Source organism: Danio rerio, chromosome 8, assembly GCF_052040795.2.
Source record: "Danio rerio strain M-AB ecotype USA chromosome 8, GRCz13ab, whole genome shotgun sequence".
NCBI classification, from domain to species: domain Eukaryota; kingdom Metazoa; phylum Chordata; class Actinopteri; order Cypriniformes; family Danionidae; genus Danio; species Danio rerio.
Genome location: NC_141028.1, coordinates 26535561 through 26554761, shown reverse-complemented (window position 1 = coordinate 26554761; position 19201 = coordinate 26535561). Strand labels below are relative to the sequence as shown.

The 19201-nt window shown below is 37.6% G+C and overlaps 1 protein-coding gene across 1 annotated transcript in view; it reads right to left on the bottom strand.

Annotated features, from left to right (window-relative positions):
* LOC137496354 (zinc finger protein 335) overlaps window positions 1–19201 on the bottom strand; it is a 95397-nt gene that overhangs the window by 30611 nt on the left and 45585 nt on the right. The window contains 6 exon segments of the mRNA XM_087264033.1: window positions 1521–1727; window positions 1812–1953; window positions 9909–10192; window positions 12396–12469; window positions 12620–12719; window positions 13054–13268. Coding sequence (XP_087120159.1) covers window positions 1521–1727; window positions 1812–1953; window positions 9909–10192; window positions 12396–12469; window positions 12620–12719; window positions 13054–13268 — 1022 coding nt within the window.

Sequence of the window (19201 nt, the reverse complement as noted above, 5' to 3'; positions counted from 1 at the left end):
TGAAATCTGAAAATCATCTTTGAAAGCTCCTTATAGGGATAGTTTACCACATTTTGAAGAAAGCAGGAAACCTGTAAACATTGACCTCCATAGTAGGAAAAACAAATACTGTAAAAGTAAATGGTTACAGGTTTCCAGTAGCCTTTAAAATATAATGTTTAGGGTTTAAAAGAAGAAAGAAACTAAAATGGATGAACTACTTAAGTAAATAATGAGTAATTTTTTTTGGCAGAATTGTTTTTACTTTAAGTGCTCACCGGCCACTTTATTAGGTAAACCTTACTAGTACCAGGTTGGACTCAGAATGCATTTAAAACTGCCCTAATCCTTTATGGCATAGATTCAACAAGGGACTGAAAATATTCCTTAGAGATTTGGGTTCATATTGATATGACAGCATCACGCAGTTGCGGCAGATTTATTGGCTGCCAATCCATGATGTGAATCTCCTGTTCCACAACATCCCAAATGTGCTCTATTGGATTGAGAGCTGGTGACTGTAGAGGCCATTTAAGTACAGTGAACTCATTGTCATGTTCAAGAAACCAGTCTGAGATGATCCACGCTTTATGACATGGTGCTTTATCCTGCTGGAAGTAGCCATCAGAAAATAAGTACACTGTGTTCATAAGGGGATGGACATGGTCAGCAACAATACTCAGGTTGGCTGTGGCATCGACACAATGCTCAATTGATACTAATGAACCCAAAGTGTGCCAGGAAAATATCCCCCACAGCATTAAACCAAAACCACCACCTACAGCCTGAACCAGTGATACAAGGCAGGATGGATCCATGTTTTCATGTTGTTGACGCCAAATTCTGACCCTACCTTTAAAATGTTGCAGCAGAAATTGAGACTTATCAGACGAGGCAATTTTTTCCTGTCTTGTATTGTCCAACTTTGATGAGCCTCTATGAATTGTAGCCTCAGTTTCCTGTGTTTAGCTGACAGGAGTGACACCCCGTGTGGTCTTCTGCTGCTGCTGTAGCCCATGTGCTCAAGGTTTGACGTGTTGTGCATTTAGAGATGCTCTTCTGCATACCTCGGTTGTAACGAGTAGTTATTTGACTTACTTTTGCCATTCTATCAGCTGGAACCAGTCTGGCCATTCTCCTCTGACCTCTGGCATCAACAAGGCATTTGTGCCCAAATAACTGCCGCTCACTTGAGATTTTCTCTTTTTCTGACCATTCTTTGTTAACTTAATCCCATTTGATCAGAAGTTTCCTTTCTATCCGATTCTAATGCTCGGTTTGAACTGCAGCAGATTGTCTTGACCATGTCTTCGTGCCTAAAAACATTGAGTTGCTGCCATGTGATTGTCTGAACTGAAATTTAATGTTAATGAGCAGTTGGACAGGTGTACATAATAAAGTGGCCGGTGAGTGTATATTTATGATGCATTATGTTCTTTAAAACTTCGCAAATCCTTTACAAACAGCCACATTACACATTACAAGAAAAGCAGTATCTGAAAAAAAGCAGCATAAAAAATGAAAAGCTCAACCCAACACACCTTGACTTCTGGCCAAGAAGGTGCTGCGAAATCACAGTCGGGGCATTTGAATGTTTTGGGGTCGATGTGCGCCCTCTTGTGGTTCTCCATGTCCGATCGGCCATGGAAAGCCTCCATGCAGATGCGACATGAGAAGCGCTTGGTGTTCAGCTGTTGAGAATGGGGTGATGAAGACAGCGGAGGAGATGCTGGAGCTTCACTGCTGAGCTGCAGAAAGAGGATTTAATCAATTTAACTTTCCATTAGGACTATTGGTTATTCTATCTGAATTCTTACAAAACACAGTCTCACCTCCACCTGCTGCAGGACTCCGTCTGTCAAGCCTGAGCTAACGTAAAACTTCTCTTTATTTTCTTTGAGAGGTGTAGAGATGGACAAGGGCTCAGTACTCACTTCCATCACCTGAGGCTCTGCTGAGGGCTCCTCTAAACTGCTGTCAAACACACACAGACAAACAAACACACACATTTATGACATAAATACCTCACATTGGTGATTAGGAAATATCATAACCTTTCAAATTGTGCAAAATACTATAAAATATTGTAGGGATTGTTTAGAGTTTAACCCAAAGAATGACCAGTCTGGTAGATGAAGAAGAGCCGGAGTCAGAGATTTAAAAAAAAATAAATTAAGTTTACTGAAGATAGTTTGCAGTTTCATTCGCAGAAGCCAGCTTCAACACTCTCAATGAGTTCCTAGGCCGCTCTGCTTACAGTTTCAACAATCGAACAATTATACTCTTTACACAAGTCCAGAAAGGGTGGGATCCAGGTAAACAGTCCTCATTGGTTACAACAGAAATAGAAAATTCCAAATACATGCGTCAAAGAAACATAGTATCTACTTCCAGATATGGATGGCCTTAGTGTGTGCGTCAAAGAAAGCCTTGTATTTGTATCCAGATATGGATGGCGACCTGATGCCTAGAGGTGAGGTCGCCCTAAGTTATTAGGAGCTGATCTCCAACCTCTAAAAAGCTAAACCATGAACACAATAGACACAAAAGACCATCTGTGTTAAAGACTCAAGGATGTTTCTTGTACGTTCAGCTGTGTTATCAGGCTGGTTCAAGACTGTTTCCATCAACAGTCTGCTGCAATATCTTGGCTACACACAGTCACAGTCTGTCTCCACACAAAAAGGAATTACATTACTATTAATTATACTCAAAAACAGATCAATCAAACAGCTATAAAATTATAGGCAATATATCAGGACAATAAAACAGGTGTCTTCTTCTCCTCTGTATTGGACCTCTAGTCATAGGAACAGATAGAGAGAGAGAGAGAGAGAGAGAGAGAGAGAGAGAGAGAGAGAGGTCTCTATGACCTATGACCTGGTTTGAGTGTCTCCTGAAAACAAAGTTAAAATAGACAGGCAAAAAGAGAAACAAGGACACAGAACATTCTTACAGTAAGCAGTTTTAACTTATTCATTAGTTAAAATCAATTCACAGTTAAATACTGAGAAACAGGATGATGAAAAGGATAAACGATGGTCCATGAGGAGACGAATTGGAAAGCAGAAATCCGAATCCTTCAGTCCCCCCTTTTGACCCGAATGGAGTCCAAACTCCACTTCCGGTCAGCCAGTGAGGTCACTAAGGAGAGTGAAAGTAATGACTCATGCTCCCTTAATAAGTTTGCAGAGCTTTCTTCACCCCTTTTTGGACAAGCTGGAACCTAAAAATTCCAGTCCCCAAGCTAAGGGCTCTTTCACTCTCCACCCACAAAAGGAGTTCACGCTTCTCATCATCGGTGGGATTAAGGGTCCTGCAAGCAGAAGTAAATACATACAAAAAACAACAACAGCGGACCAAAGTCCAGAATGTGAACACAAATGCACAAGCCCTAAAAGTCCTCCAGAAGTAAACAACTCATAATTTCCATCGATACTTCCTCTGATGAATCTACAACTTGCTCCAACTCTAAATCCAAACATACAGGCTAATTCTAGTGCTCAGAGATCCTCTGATCAGACACAAAAGGTCATCCACTCGACCTAAGCCACACAGGATTTAAATTCATGACCTGCAAAAACATCTTTATCTTCACCAGTCTTAAAAGCTTCATCAGCGTGTTCACTACTTCAAATTAGAATAATGAAGCATTTTTACATTAACACACATTAAACATGCCAACAGCACAGTAGTCCAATTCAGCACCATTACCATGTTTAATCATCACCTTGCTGAACTCCATGTCAGTCAAGTCCACTTAAAATATATTTTTATTCAAATAATAATGTGATTGTAGTGATGCAACACATTCCTCTGTATTATTGATAGGAAGTGTACAAGCACCCTTGTCCTGGCCATAATGAGCCAAATTCACCTTCACAGTTAACAAACTAATATCAAATCCACTCTCTGGAAGCCGGGCTAAATGAATTGAGCCAGACCCTCAGTCACCTCAAAGAAACTAGATATAGATATTACCTGTTACCTAAAGACCAAGAAATATGTAATGGTTTTTACAAACTATTAATCCAAGTCATTAACATGCAATAAGAGGGATTGTGAATCCATTTCTTTTGTTCCCACGTTTTAGGGGTTTAACAAAATCTTAGTCAAATTCAACAAAGATCAAACCTGAGTAATTCAAACTCAAGCATCTTTTAACAGAAATAAGACTAAACCTTATAATAATCTTCTCAACTTGTCATTTGTACCATTTACTTTACTCTGACTAAACCATTCAACATAACCAGAAGCAAACAGTATGATTTTGTATAAAATTCATTTGATTCTTACTGTCTGGTCAATTAGAAATGCTCACAGGTTAGCTATTTGCTCAAACTATTGATTATTTGAAAATCTTTCATACATGTCATTTGACAGTAAAACCTGTTTGAAAGCATTACCAATTGAACAAGAACAGACTGAGTTAACAACTCTTTTACCACATATAATCAAGACTCTTGCTTGGATATGGACTACAAAATTTTCATTTAAAGACAGTCTAAGTTACTGTAAAACTTGTCAGTATTCACAATAATAATATTGACTTGAGTTGACTTGACTGCTTAAAAATGCTGTTAAAGTTCAAGCTGCATTTTTGTTTCCTTAAATGTTAATTTTCGCTGCAGCAGTATAAATACTTCTTACTGAATTCAACCATCAGATGCAAATACTTTCATTCAACTTTATCTCTCTGTTCTACACAACATCCAAACAATTATGTTCCTCTACCATTGAGGACACACACACATAGACAGCGTGATTTACTGCAGCATTTGCCTTTAACACAAATGACTTCAACTCAATTCTCTGCTTATTTTTCCTATGCTAGAGTGAGGATGCTTTCTGGACTATTGTGGTTAGTGACTTAGCCAATGTCACTGTTTAAATGCCATCAAGTCTAAAATATTTAACATTAATATTCAGATAGCAAAGAATTAACTGTATTTAACCTTTAAACTTCTCAGTCAATTTCGACATGGGTTTGTAACCTGAAATGGATGGCAGTCTTCAATTTCACAGCTATAAGCTAATAAAACTTGTTTTAAAATTATTATTATTCCAGAGAGTAATCTGAATCAGGAAAAGAAGTCATTATTAATGATTGCAAACAGAGCTGGATAACCCATCCATTTAAAGCTCATCTCATGGTCTGCATCATCTTTACATCAGATTCACTCAGCATTATTGACTTCTGCAATGTCTGGCATTTCGCTTATACAATCTGTAATAATATAACACTTATTCCAGAGGTTAGTGACAATATTCATACAACAGGGACAAATCATTCCCTCAGGACAATAAGCATTATTGTACCATAGATATGAATATTGTGACAGCTCATCACTAATTTTGCTTTAGGTGTTGAACTCGCACAAATTTATTCTTAAAATTCTCTGTCCAGTTTCAACTGGATTTACATGATCTTTTATCAAGTTTCAAAGTTTCTGTTCATAATCAATGTCTTTTCTGAGACAATCAGCTGGTGCATTTTGTTTTCTTAATATCGTTGCTAAGCAAGTCGATAGCAGAAACAAAACACAACTCATGGCTTCACTCAAACAGTCTCTGTCTCTCTGTTTCATGCACATAAATTTTCAATAGTCTTAGACTATAACATTAAAATTATTACAATTCAGAATCTTTAATCATTCACCAACGTTCCAAATGTCAAAAGTTTTTATCTCTCAAAACTCAGTTGGAACTATTTAAAGACTAAGAGAATTTCTTGTAATTATTTACCTTAACTGCTTAGTTCCATTCAGCTGTGTTATCCAAACCATCTCACAGCCAGTTTTTATCTTTAGCCAGCACCATCTCGAAAATGTCCTTTGCCATGAATAAGGACCTGCATCAGTAAAATACTATGAAAAATCAGACACATCAGTTAAAAATCATCTCAGCTTCACATTCAGAAATTCTGCATTCTTAAAATTCAGACATATAAAATATCCAGTGCTGTTAAAGCAGCCAACCACATTGATATTGGTAAATTTTTAAGAAACTTTACTGTCTCCAATGGTTCTTGAAAGCCCATTGCCATTATCTTTTTACCAATCATCTCCTTCAGGGTATCATACCCTGGCATAGTCCGTTGATGCTTGTCACAAGGACAGACATGTCCTCAATAAAGGCAGGATTCTCGTGATCAGGTCTGGATGGGGCCACTGAGGCAGACTACTGTAACTTCAAACAGTTCCCCTCTAAGGATGCTTTAGGCCGATAGAGCATAACCCCAGTCCAGCACCATCTTTCACATTAAACATCCCCCTTTTCGGGTAGATGCCCCGGGGTTTACGAGGGGTCCCATGCCTTAGGTTGTTTTCCGCTTTGGCCAAGGGAAAATCTTACCCGTCTTAGGGAACCCCCCTTCGTGCCCACCGGTCAACTGCCACTCACACTGCAAGCTCCTGTGCAGGCCTCCTTCTTGATTCAGAATTTTCTACATGGGAAAGTGCAGTCAAGAACCATGAAAGCCATTGAGACTACCTACTAGAATTCAAACATTGAGACAGGTTAATCAAACACTTAAATCAACTGAATATCAAGCTGAGATTATTCAGGGAGTTTAGATATCACCCTGATTCATTCAGTGTCAGGGTCTGCTACCTCAGTATAGCCATCAGGCCCTGTATGTGATGGTGGAGACTAAAGATAAGACAAAAGTTACAAACAGTAATAAACCACTGAAGACAAGACAAGAAATTTCCAAACAGTAATAACAACTGTTCAAATTAATTATCTCTATAGCTCAGCGGGTATATTAGTGTTTTTCAAGATGCTTTAACAAAAGCATTTTCATTCATTCATTTCTCTGTTCACTTAGTCCCTTTATTAATCCAGGGTCGCCACAGCGGAATGAACTGCCAACCTATCCAGCACGTTTTTATGCAGCTGGTGCCCTTTCCAGCCGAAACCCATCACTGGGAAAACAAACAAAAAAACATTTTGCAATCTCTTATTTGTTAACCTTGATTTTTAATTACTAATACCTCTATTAGTGTATACAAATTGAAATGTAGAATTTCTGTATTCATTCTAGCATTTCCTTTGCATCTGTGTTTTGTGATTTCCAACTGAGCACTGTGCTTATCAATTGTTATGGAACAGGCAAATAGCAGCTCTAAGCTGACATCTAATGAGAGAGAAAGAGAGTTTTGAGCAATCCAGAATGAAAATGCATGTTTACTAAATTTAAACATACATTAAACATAACATTAACTTCAAAAACATAATTTCATTGTAATATCTATCATAAAACAGAGTTGACATGCATTTTCAAAGTAATGCTGTTACAGTCAACAATAGTTTTAGATCTTTCAGGGGTTAACTGCATCCATCAAAGTATTATTTGAAACCCCCATTTATGTTACATTTATATTATTAAAAATATATATATATATCCAACCATAAAGCTGCTTGTTTGCACAGACTTACATGGCACATTTTCATTCAGACATGTCTCTGTTACTTTTACAGCCAAAACTCAGTCAAAAGTCATGGTGAGGGCTAAACCAAGATAACAGTGCAGTCACACAGAATCTTATGTTCTGAGACAAAACATAAGCTATTCTTTATTCCCATAATGTTACTGTCAGTTTCTGTGCTTAGTTTTTGCTACTAGCCCCTCAATATTTAGATTTTAGCTTTTCAATGACAATTAAATGTCAAAGGGATACTTTTTTTTCCCCTTAAAATCAGTTCTAAAATCATTTTAAACCTGAGAGCTTAGCTGAGCCATTTACTGCATTCTGCTCTCATCTATTTCTTTTTAATTCTGAGTTCAACACCAAAAGCAAGAAGAAATTGAGAGGGCACTCTTACCAACAGCGCTTGGCTTCTGCTTGATGAATCTGCAAACCATCCCAAGATGTGCAAACTGTCCAGACCGGTCTAATCCAGTTAGGGTCATATTTTTCTCGGGATTGCTCCTGGTGCATCATTGGTCAATCAACCTCACCCTGATATTTGTAGGTATCTTGTCTGACTTTTGTGGCCACTACTATCTAATGGATCTCTATTATAATGTTATTTTTATTCAATTATTTCTTTCCCTAATAATCTGACCTACACTATTCTTATGGCATGCCTTTTGTCTGTGATGCAGTTAGATAGCAGTGGTGGAACTCAATTACAATCTCGGGTTAATTTAGTCCACTACTAAATAGAAAACCAGTCCAGGTTTTATGCCCGAGAATGTCCCAAAAGCCTCCTAAACACCCATCAAATGAGTACCCTAACTCCGGGTGAAGGAGAAGGTACACCTCTCAACTACTGTTACACTTATCAGTATCGCTATAGGTGTACCACAAAATGCACCAGCTCGCTAAGGGATTCCACAGCAATCTACCACAAAATTCTGTGAATCCACCGGCGCCTTTCATTTACGTCTAAATGAAAACCAAAAACGTTCCGTTACTACCCACTACTTCACAGACAATCCCTAGTCTATAATTTTTAAATCTTCCTACCTTCATTTTGTTGATTGATCAATGGTGTTACCAGTAAACAAGTGCCACGCGTCCTCCACCAAAACTGTAGGGATTGTTTACAGCTTAACCCAAAGAATGACCAGTCTGGTAGATGAAGAAGAGCCGGAGTCAGAGATTTAAAAAAAAATAAATTAAGTTTACTGAAGATAGTTTGCAGTTTCATTCGCAGAAGCCAGCTTCAACACTCTCAATGAGTTCCTAGGCCGCTCTGCTTACAGTTTCAACAATCGAACAATTATACTCTTTACACAAGTCCAGAAAGGGTGGGATCCAGGTAAACAGTCCTCATTGGTTACAACAGAAATAGAAAATTCCAAATACATGCGTCAAAGAAACATAATATCTACTTCCAGATATGGATGGCCTTAGTGTGTGCGTCAAAGAAAGCCTTGTATTTGTATCCAGATATGGATGGCGACCTGATGCCTAGAGGTGAGGTCGCCCTAAGTTATTAGGAGCTGATCTCCAACCTGTAAAAAGCTAAACCAGGAACACAATAGACACAAAAGACCATCTGTGTTAAAGACTCAAGGATGTTTCTTGTACGTTCAGCTGTGTTATCAGGCTGGTTCAAGACTGTTTCCATCAACAGTCTGCTGCAATATCTTGGCTACACACAGTCACAGTCTGTCTCCACACAAAAAGGAATTACATTACTATTAATTATACTCAAAAACAGATCAATCAAACAGCTATAAAATTATAGGCAATATATCAGGACAATAAAACAGGTGTCTTCTTCTCCTCTGTATTGGACCTCTAGTCATAGGAACAGATAGAGAGAGAGAGAGAGAGAGAGAGAGAGAGAGAGGTCTCTATGACCTATGACCTGGTTTGAGTGTCTCCTGAAAACAAAGTTAAAATAGACAGGCAAAAAGAGAAACAAGGACACAGAACATTCTTACAGTAAGCAGTTTTAACTTATTCATTAGTTAAAATCAATTCACAGTTAAATACTGAGAAACAGGATGATGAAAAGGATAAACGATGGTCCATGATGAGACGAATTGGAAAGCAGAAATCCGAATCCTTCAATATTTAGCAAATAAAATGTACATTAAATGCATTTTTTAATTTTATTGTTGCATCTACAGGTCACATGGTGTAAACAAAATCAACTTTTTAAAGATATGGATCTCTTATTAATGGAAAAATAGATTTTACAAGATGCATTTGCACAACTTTTTTTAGTTTTTGTGTTCATCTTGATATTCTGAATCCACAAGCCCTCTGTGAAATCACACACACTATAACCTTCCAGATAAAACCACCTTTGTGTCACTGTGTGATTGTTGGCATTATTTATTGTGAGAAAATGAGTTTAAGTCTCATAAAACTTCACAATAATATTTAATCAACACAATATCGCAGTTTTACACACATTTGTAATGGAAAATGCACCTATTGTCTGTTTTTGACATTCAGTAGTAGTACCTGTGTGTTGTCTCCTCAGAGATCTGCTCCACCACACTGAAATCAGTACCTTCATATGCACCAATGCCAATCTGTGCCACTTCCTGTTCCACTTCCTGTGCCACAGCAGTCTCCTCTTGCTCCACAGCCATCTCGAATGCCTCCTGCACCAGAGTGTCTCCATTTTCTGACACATGGAAGGTTACAATCTTTTGAGGCTGTAAGGATTAGCCTTCACTCCCAGAGCCAGATCAGGAACACGACCCTGTCTCCAGAGCTTTATCATCTGTTTTCAGCACCGCCACCTGAGAACAGAGATTAAACTGATCATTCGCTATGGAAAAATAATCATTTGTGAATCTTACTTTTTTACAAATTTTATTGACTACCTACAAAGCCCTGAACAGCTTAGCTCGCCAGTATTTGGGGGAGCTCCTGGTGTATTATAGCCCCTCACAACCACTATGCTCAATTAATTCTGGACACTTGATTATTCCCAGAATATCAAAGTCAACTGTAGGCGGTAGATCTTTCTGTCAGTTTAAAACTAGATTAAAGACACATCTCTGTGCATTAGCATACACATCAAACACAAATGCTTTTGAAATCCAAATCCTCTAAAGGATTTTTACTCTGCATTTTTTTAGGACAACTGGAGCCGGGAACACTTCCCAAAAGACATTATAATTTGAACAGCATCTGCACTTATGTTAGTTTGTTTGACTTTCCTTCCTGCAGCTTCTTCACAATGAACGTGTTCTCCAGTCTCCGGCGCCTAGACTGCAGCTCAGCACGAACATTTCAACTGGGCCTGGTTTCTTAAGGTTTTTTCTTTTACTTTCGTCAATTGTTGAAGTTGGTTCCTTTTCGCTGTCGCCACTGGCTTGCATGGTTCAGGACTTGTGGAGCTGCACTTTGATGGATTTGCTCTTTACTGTTTGGACTTTCAGCAGTGAAAATTAAACCACACTGAACTGAACTAAAACTCTGAAAACTGGACTGACACAGTTTCAATTTACTAGAACTTCTATGTTAAGCTGCTTTGACACAATCTACATTGTAATAGAAGTATAGAATTGAAGATGCACTGAAGTGAATTTACGTATGGCCTAATGTCAGATGTCATTAGTGTCCCACTCTTTGATGGACACCAAATTCAAGGACTTTTAAATCATTAATTATTTTAAGTCGGGCATCTTTGCAATTCAGACCCCAGCATACATAGTGCCACGAAAATCCTTCCTGTACTTAACATTTCACTAACACTTAATGTTTATTAAAATGTAATAATTATGATGTTTTGAATGTGTCATTTTAAAACATGTTGACTGTTTTAAACAACTTAAAAAACTTCAATACACCTAGTAGAATTCAGTACTGGTAATATTCAAATGTGGTACCTGAAGTATAGATAAATTTCATTATTTGTCATTTGTAAAAGATGAATTTCTTATTTTCTTTCCACTCAGTTTTTTGAAAGCAGTAATTGTTAAAATAACACCATCGACTTTAAATTAGGGTTGGGCGATGTCAACCATTTGGCAAAGTACAATGTCTAATGTGAAACATCGCAATGGATGATGGCATCGTCACCAGTGGTGAATTAATTATTTATGAATAATGAATTAATTCATAACAAATTAATTATTTGTAGCCTACCGTTTCAACTACCTGACCCGCATGGTCTTTGTTTTACCCATAACCAAATCATATATAAATAAAGATAAGTTGCACACAAAATACCACCTGTCAATAACTTTTTCCGCAGGACTCTGGCATGAATAGGCAGAGAGATCTGTGTCGTTATAATGGCATCGACAAACCTGAAAGTGAAAGATTGATTGATAGATTCAAAAGAACAAAGAGTCCTAAGATAGAGACAAGTTTGATTAAAGATTACTAATAATAACTATAATTTAATAACTATAGTGAGACGTGATCCAGCGGTACATCCTTGATATACTGTCCGACGTGCACTGCTCCCTGGGGTTTTGTGCTCAAAGCACTTGCTGACTGCCTGGAGCTTAGATGTGTGAGTATGCTAGAGTGCATGAGAGAGTGTGTGTGTGTAGTCACATGATGTGCGTTTTCAGTGGTGTAGTGTGGAAAGAGATCTTTTCAGAAATGCTAGGTGAAATGCCAGTGTGAACGTGGATTGTTTTGTTCTGAAATGCCATTTTAAACTAAGACGTATTAGTGTAAACAGGGCGTGTGTATTTTTCGCAAGCGGGTTGCTGCTGCGACAAGGCAAGGTAGAAGATTGTGATGTCGGCTCAGCATTGTGATGTCTATCGCCATTGGCAATGAATGATGGCATCGTCTATCTACTATTGATACTTAAAATTCATGCACTTTTAAGGACCTATGTTTGTTTGCAAGTACATTCCAGGCTTTGTATTCATATGTCTGAAATTCAAGTACTTTCAAGAAGCATGGGAACCCTGCAGTTTATATTTCAATAGAATTATGACTTATTCCAATACAAAATACCAATGTGCCACACAATACCTGTAGTTCTCTGTTGTTTTTCGTGTACAGCAGCAGATCTAAAGCATTTTAAGGTGAGAGGTCTGAGTTCTGGGCTATTAGAGAAGGTAAACATTTATTTAAATGAGCAATCTGAATATTATTATCACAATGTGAATGGTGTAATATGTGTAGATGAATTTTTAAAAATACACACATTTTAGATATATAATTACTGATCGACAACTGATAACGTTTCTACTGACCTTGCTCGTAAATGATGGTAGTGTTGCTCAGTGCATCTTGGGATACAGATTTGTTCCCTATGGACTCCATGGTTTAGAGAGTAAGAGGGTCCACTGTTACCTTTAGGTTTAAAAACAAATCAATATCAAATAATCGATGGTTTGCTGTTTATTAAATGATTTTGAATGCAATAATTAGTGGTTCTTTGGCTTCATAAAGTGCATTTAAAATCCTTTAATACATGGCAAGTCATTGTTTATATCACTAATTACATGGTCATTTGCCAGGTTATTTATTCATTCATTCATTCATTTTCTTTTTGGCTTTGTCCCTTTATTAAAAAAGGTTGCCACAGCGGAATCAACCGCCAACTTATCCAGCATATGTTTTACGCAGCAGAATATACTAGAATTTTTCTGCCCATTACATACAAGATGCACATCTATGTACTCACAATGGTCCCTTGAAATTCCTGGTTTTCATGCTGTAACCTCAGCTCCTCAATCTGCTCCAGGGTGAAAACAGGTGTCTGCTGTCGCCGGGTCGGCTCATCTGGATGTGTTCCACTTCACTCTTTAAAAGTCTCAGGGTGGCGACACTGCACATGTAGCCGCAGGTTCTTCCTGTGTCACATCGTGAAGTGGCACATTTTACAGGAGAAGGGCGTTTCTGGGTAAAGATGAACAGACATGATCAGAAAACATTCCACCAATTTAACTGAGGAATAATTGATGACAGGCATTAAATTGTTAGAAAAATACTGCAACTTTAATTGATCAGAGTCATTTATCCCACTTGTACTACAGTTACCACACCTAGAGACATTGTTGTATTTAAACTACTGCTGTGTGTGGGACCAGATTCTTAGCTAGCTCAGAAAAAGCCTATAGTTTTACTGTGATTAGATTTTTGCCATTTGTGGTCTATGAAACAATTGAAACCATTCAGTATAATGCCTGCCTGGAACTACTTTAGCTGTTTGCTTCCATGAAAATAAATTGCAGACCTCAAAATGTTGATCAGAATCAAATACTGAACAGCCCTGTTTCATTAATTGTAAGGCAAGGCAAGTTTATTTATATAGCACATTTCATACACAGTGGCAAATTAAAGTGCTTTACATAAACAAGAATAAAAGAAACAAGTATAAGAAAAATGAAGACAAATAATAAAAATGATTTAAAAAAAAAAAAAAACAGGTAAAATGTGATATAAAAGAATGAAAAAGAAGAGAAAAACATAAAAGTGCGATTTGTTGGACGTAGCTCAGTGCTCATTCAGTAAAGGCACAGCTAAACAGATGTGTTTTCAGTCTTGATTTGAATGTGTCTACTGTTGGAGTACATCTGATCATTTCTGGAAGCTGATTCCAGCAGCGAGAGGCATAGTGGCTGAAAGCTGATTCACCCCGCTTTGACTGAACTCTTGGAATTTCTAGTTTATATGATCCTAAAGATCTGAGTGATCTGTTAGGTTTGTATTCAGTGAGCATATTTGTAATGTATTGAGGTCCTAGGCCATTTAAAGTCTATTCTGTATGTAACTGGGAGCCGGTGTAAACACCTGAGGACAGGTGTCATGTGCTCCGATTTTCTGGTTCTGGTCAGAATCCTGGCCGCAGCGTTCTGGATGAGCTGTAACTGTCCGACTTTCTTTTTAGGAAGACCAATGAGGAGTCCATTACAGTAATCCATCCTGCTGCTGATAAAAGCATGAACAAGTTTCTCTAAGTCTTCACTGGAAACGAAGCATCTGACTCTTGCAATGTTTTTGAGATGATAGTATGCTGATTTACTAACTGCTTTGACATGACTATTGAAACTCAGATCTGACTATAGAGTCACACCAATATTCTTGACCTTATTTTTTTGTTGTTTGACCTTTAGTGCCAAGGTACACATTCACCTTGAGAAACTCATCTCTATTCCCAAATGCAATGACTTCAGTTTTCTCTTTGTTTAACTGAAGTAAATTTTGGCACATCCAACTATTAATTTCATCAATGCACTGGTAGAGGGTGTCAATGGGGCTGTAGTCATTAGGCAGTAAGGCTAGGTAGATCTGAGTGTCATCAGCATAGCTGTGGTAGATTATTATTATTTTTTTCATTATTTGGCTCAGAGGGAGCATGTAAAGGCTGAACAGGAGAGGTGCCAGAATCGAGCCTTGTGGGACTCCACGTCATGGGTGTCCACTTCGACCTATGGTCACCTATACTGACATGGTAACCTCTACCTTCAAGGTAAGATCTAAACCATTTGAGGACCGTGCCAGACAGCCCAAACCAGTTTTCCAGCCAATCCAGAAGTATGCTGTGATCTATTGCCTGAATCTGTATTTAGGCGTATATCATTGATAAGCTTTATAAGAGCCCTCTCCGTACAGTGATGTGCTCTGAAACCAGACTGAAAATTGTCTAAACACCCCTTGAAGCTAAAGAACTTGTTAACCTGGTTAAAAACAACTTTTTCAATGATTTTGCCAATGAAAGGGAGATTTAAGATTGGCCTGTAATTGCTCAATAAGGTGTTATCCAGGTTGCTCTTCTTCAAGAGGTGTTTAACAACTGCAGTTTTAAGTGAGTTTGGAAAAATTCCTGAGAGAAGTTGTAATGAAAAATTGCAAACTCGATTGAGCAAATCATACATTCTCATGCATATCATGTCAGGGAGGCATGGTCTGATCTTTAGTAAATCTCTGCCAAAAGCCAGAGGGCGCTCTCACAGAAACCCCATGATGAAATGCCCATGAAGAAACCCAGGAAATACCACTAACCCTTGTTGAATAAAAAGAATATTGTACTATTTTCATTGATTTATTATGTCTAATAAACACAAGACTATGAAATACTCTTCCAGAAAGATTTATTTTAAACAATCGACTGTTATGAAGTGAGACTGGAGTAACAACATACTGTGTGGTGATGTCACTGGCCCATGAACATTTAAAAGCTGTTGTCAAACTATTTCATAACTGTATCACTTTGTTGCTGTTAAAAAGCAATTCAATCATATATTAACGTTAAACCGGCTGCTATAACATTATTTATCAATATCTGGACTTTATTGGATTCTCTGAAGCTACAGAAATTAACCATGTACAACATGAAATAGGTTAGGACCTTGAATAGGTTGTTTACATACCTTTAAATCAGTGTTGCTCAACCATGTTCCTGGAGGACCACTAACACTGCATGTTTTGGACGTCTCCTTTGTCACATCCATTACAGGTCTTTCAGTCTCTGCTAATGAGCTGAAGTGGCACAAACAGCTGTCATTATCACAGAATGATTATCTCTGTCATTTGAGTTTTGCATAGCTTATCAGTGTACAATGACTCTGTGTAGTGTGTAGTAAATGCTACTGCATCTGAACTAGGGATGGGAAGATTAACCGATATGTATCGATACGCGGTCATGCACGATGCGAGTGCATCGGTTGAGCAGCAGAGGATGAATGAAATTTTGGAAGCAAATCGAGATGCATCGGTTTTTGCGAGATGCATCGATTTTTTCGAGATACAGCTTATATTTTTAATATAGAATGTATTTTTTATTTATTAACAAGTGTTGTCAACCTGTTTTTGGCGCATAATTTAATCGACCTACATAAAGTAAGCCTTAGCAACGGATTTGCGGATGTGCACACACTACAACTCAGTGTAACGGGTGTGGATGAAGCTAGTGGAGCGCCCTCAGAAAGCGCGAGAAGCAAAACAAACATTTTATTCCCCACTGAGTTTTAAATCTAAAGTATGGCAAGCAACATTATGGATTTAAGGATGGACGACATGACAGGACAGATGCAATTTGTAAAATGTGCCGCGCATCTGTAAAATACGCGGGCAGTATGACTAATCTGATATCTCACTTGAAGCGGCGCCTCGGTGTTGTTGTGAAAGCATCTTCTAGTGTTTCTGCATCCCCGGCTTTCGCACTGCTTCAACCAGCTCCAAAAGTGGTGAGAAAAGCATTGAAAGTTTTTTTTTCCATGCGCAACAGTTCTGCTCGCTCTACGCCAATAACGAATGCTATTGCATTGTTCATCTGTAAAGATATTCAGCCTAGTGTCACGGAGAACGAAGGTTTTAAACACCTCCTCCTGTTAATTTTTATTTAATAATAATAATAATAATATTAATAATAATAATGATAAAAATAATTGGGTGTCACGGTGGCACAGTGGGTAGTTTGACCACCTCACAGCAAGAAGATTGCTGGTTTGTTATATTTTTATTAGCCTGTTGTTTACAGTGACAGTGATGTTTCAACGCAGCATAACACTGCTAGTTCACAACCTTAAGTTTTGAATAATCAGTGGCAAAATATATCTTTGTAAAACTTGTTTTCATAGTTGAAAAGTTAAATCACAATTCTTGTTGTGCAATGCTAAATTTATTTATGTTGAAAGAGTGCAAATATATATATATATATATATATATATATATATATTTTTAATATATATTGCACTTATACATTCTGTTTATCTTGAAAATACTTAAATAATATGTGCTATAGGTTCTAAAATGGCCCTCTACTGTAAACTGACACTCTGGCTCTGAGAAAAGAGCCAGTTTGTAAAAAAGTCTTGGTTTTGCTTGGTTAATAAATAATCAAACTCATTCAATGGCACAGCATCCTCTTTCACATCATCTCATAAACTTGATCTAATTAGTTAGTGCTGAAATATCGCATCGTATCGTGATATGGGTGTGAATCGTATCGTGTTGCATCGCAATATGTCACAAATGTATCGCTAATATATCGGATCGTAATCTTTGTATCGAGATGCGTATCGGATCGGCATTATAGCTTAGATGCCCAACCCTAATCTGAACACATGTGCTGGATGTTTACTAGAACCGGCTTTACTGACAAAATGTGCATGAAAATTGTCTGCTATTAAATCGCCCAGCCCTTCATGAAGTATAAACATTCCTGATAATTACAACACTAACCAGTGTGTTTAATGGTGATGTGGGACACCAGGAAGTCTTCTTTGTTCATTGAATGCTTGCACTCTTCACTTCTTTGTTGGTGTGGGACAGCTGATGATTGAGCAGGTGCTTCTTGTTATTACAGGTGTAATCGCAGAACTCACACTTGACTTTTCTCCCCATAGACTTCCATTTATACACACGCGAATGCGTCAGACCGAAAACGCAGGGTCATGTGTTAAGTTTCTCAGTTCGCTGTGGTGCACAGTTCAAACTTGGTGAACTCTGACCTGCGAAATGGCATCACTTGACTACGTGAGACTAGTCGAGGATCAAAACATGACATCTCTGGACAGAAATTTAAAACATGGAGCAATCGCTCCATAGAACATGGAAACTCAGGCACTTTGGAAACCTGTGAAAGGTGGACACTAGACTGTTGTCACATAAAAAACTGCCCTCATGAGACTGGTCAGAGTTAGTAAAATATAATGTCAATAAAAGAATTTTTTTAATATTATTTCTGCATCTTGAATCTTACCACATCTATCTTTCGGCTCCTAAAAAGAAGAAACAAGAACACCGTAATCAGGTGTGAATTTTACGAATATATACATATACACACAGTTGAAGTCAGAATTATTAGTCCCCCTGTTTATTTTTTCCCCAATTTCTGTTTAACAGAGAGAAGATTTTTTTTTTCAACACATTTCTAAACATAATAGTTTTAATAACTCATTTTTAATAACTGATTTTTTTCATCTTTGCCATGATGACAGTCAATAATATTTGACTAGATATTTTTCAAGACACTTAAAATGATCTTTAAAAATTAAAACAATTTTTATTCTAGCTGAAATAAAAGAAATAAGACTTTCTCGAGAAGAAAAACTATTATCAGACATACTGTGAAAACTTCCTTGCTCTGTTAAACATCATTTGGAAAATATATATAAAAAAGGAAAAAAAATTCTAAATGGGACTATTAATTCTGAACTCAACTGTATATGTGTGTATGTGTGTGTATATATATAATGTCTCTACCGTAATCTATGCAAAAGTTATTGTATTCCAACTGATGAGAGGTGCTGTACAAGCCACAGTGACCGATCATTGTTTTCATGTTTCACTATTCTTTTGTTTGATCAAACATAATTCACTGTGTTTGGACCACGTCAGACATATAAAAGGATTACTTATGCACATCACCTCAAAAACAGAGGAGAAATGGCCCTGAAGCACACAGCATAAGGTAAGAGATGACAGCTGTCTGTGCTATCTGGGGCTGCTTAGTGATCATAAATGTATTGTTTTCATTTCTGCACCATGGAAACACAGCGATTCATTCGGCAACTGTTTGATATGTGAATATAATTCAGTAAAAAGAATGCTAAAACCGTATGAGCACTGGCAAGAGCTTTCATTTGAGATGTAACTTGTACATGTGTCATATGAATAAAAATATGAAAACGAACCAATGTAAAACACCCAGCTAAGGTATCCAAAATACTGTGTATTTAAGTGTAAATAACTTTTGTACAGTAGAATAAAAACAAAATTATGCATATGTGCATAAAATATAGATTCTACACTTTCAAACGAAACCACCTACGGGGGTCTGGTGCAATGCTAGCCCTTTAAATCGTAAAGCGAAAGTCGATGACTGG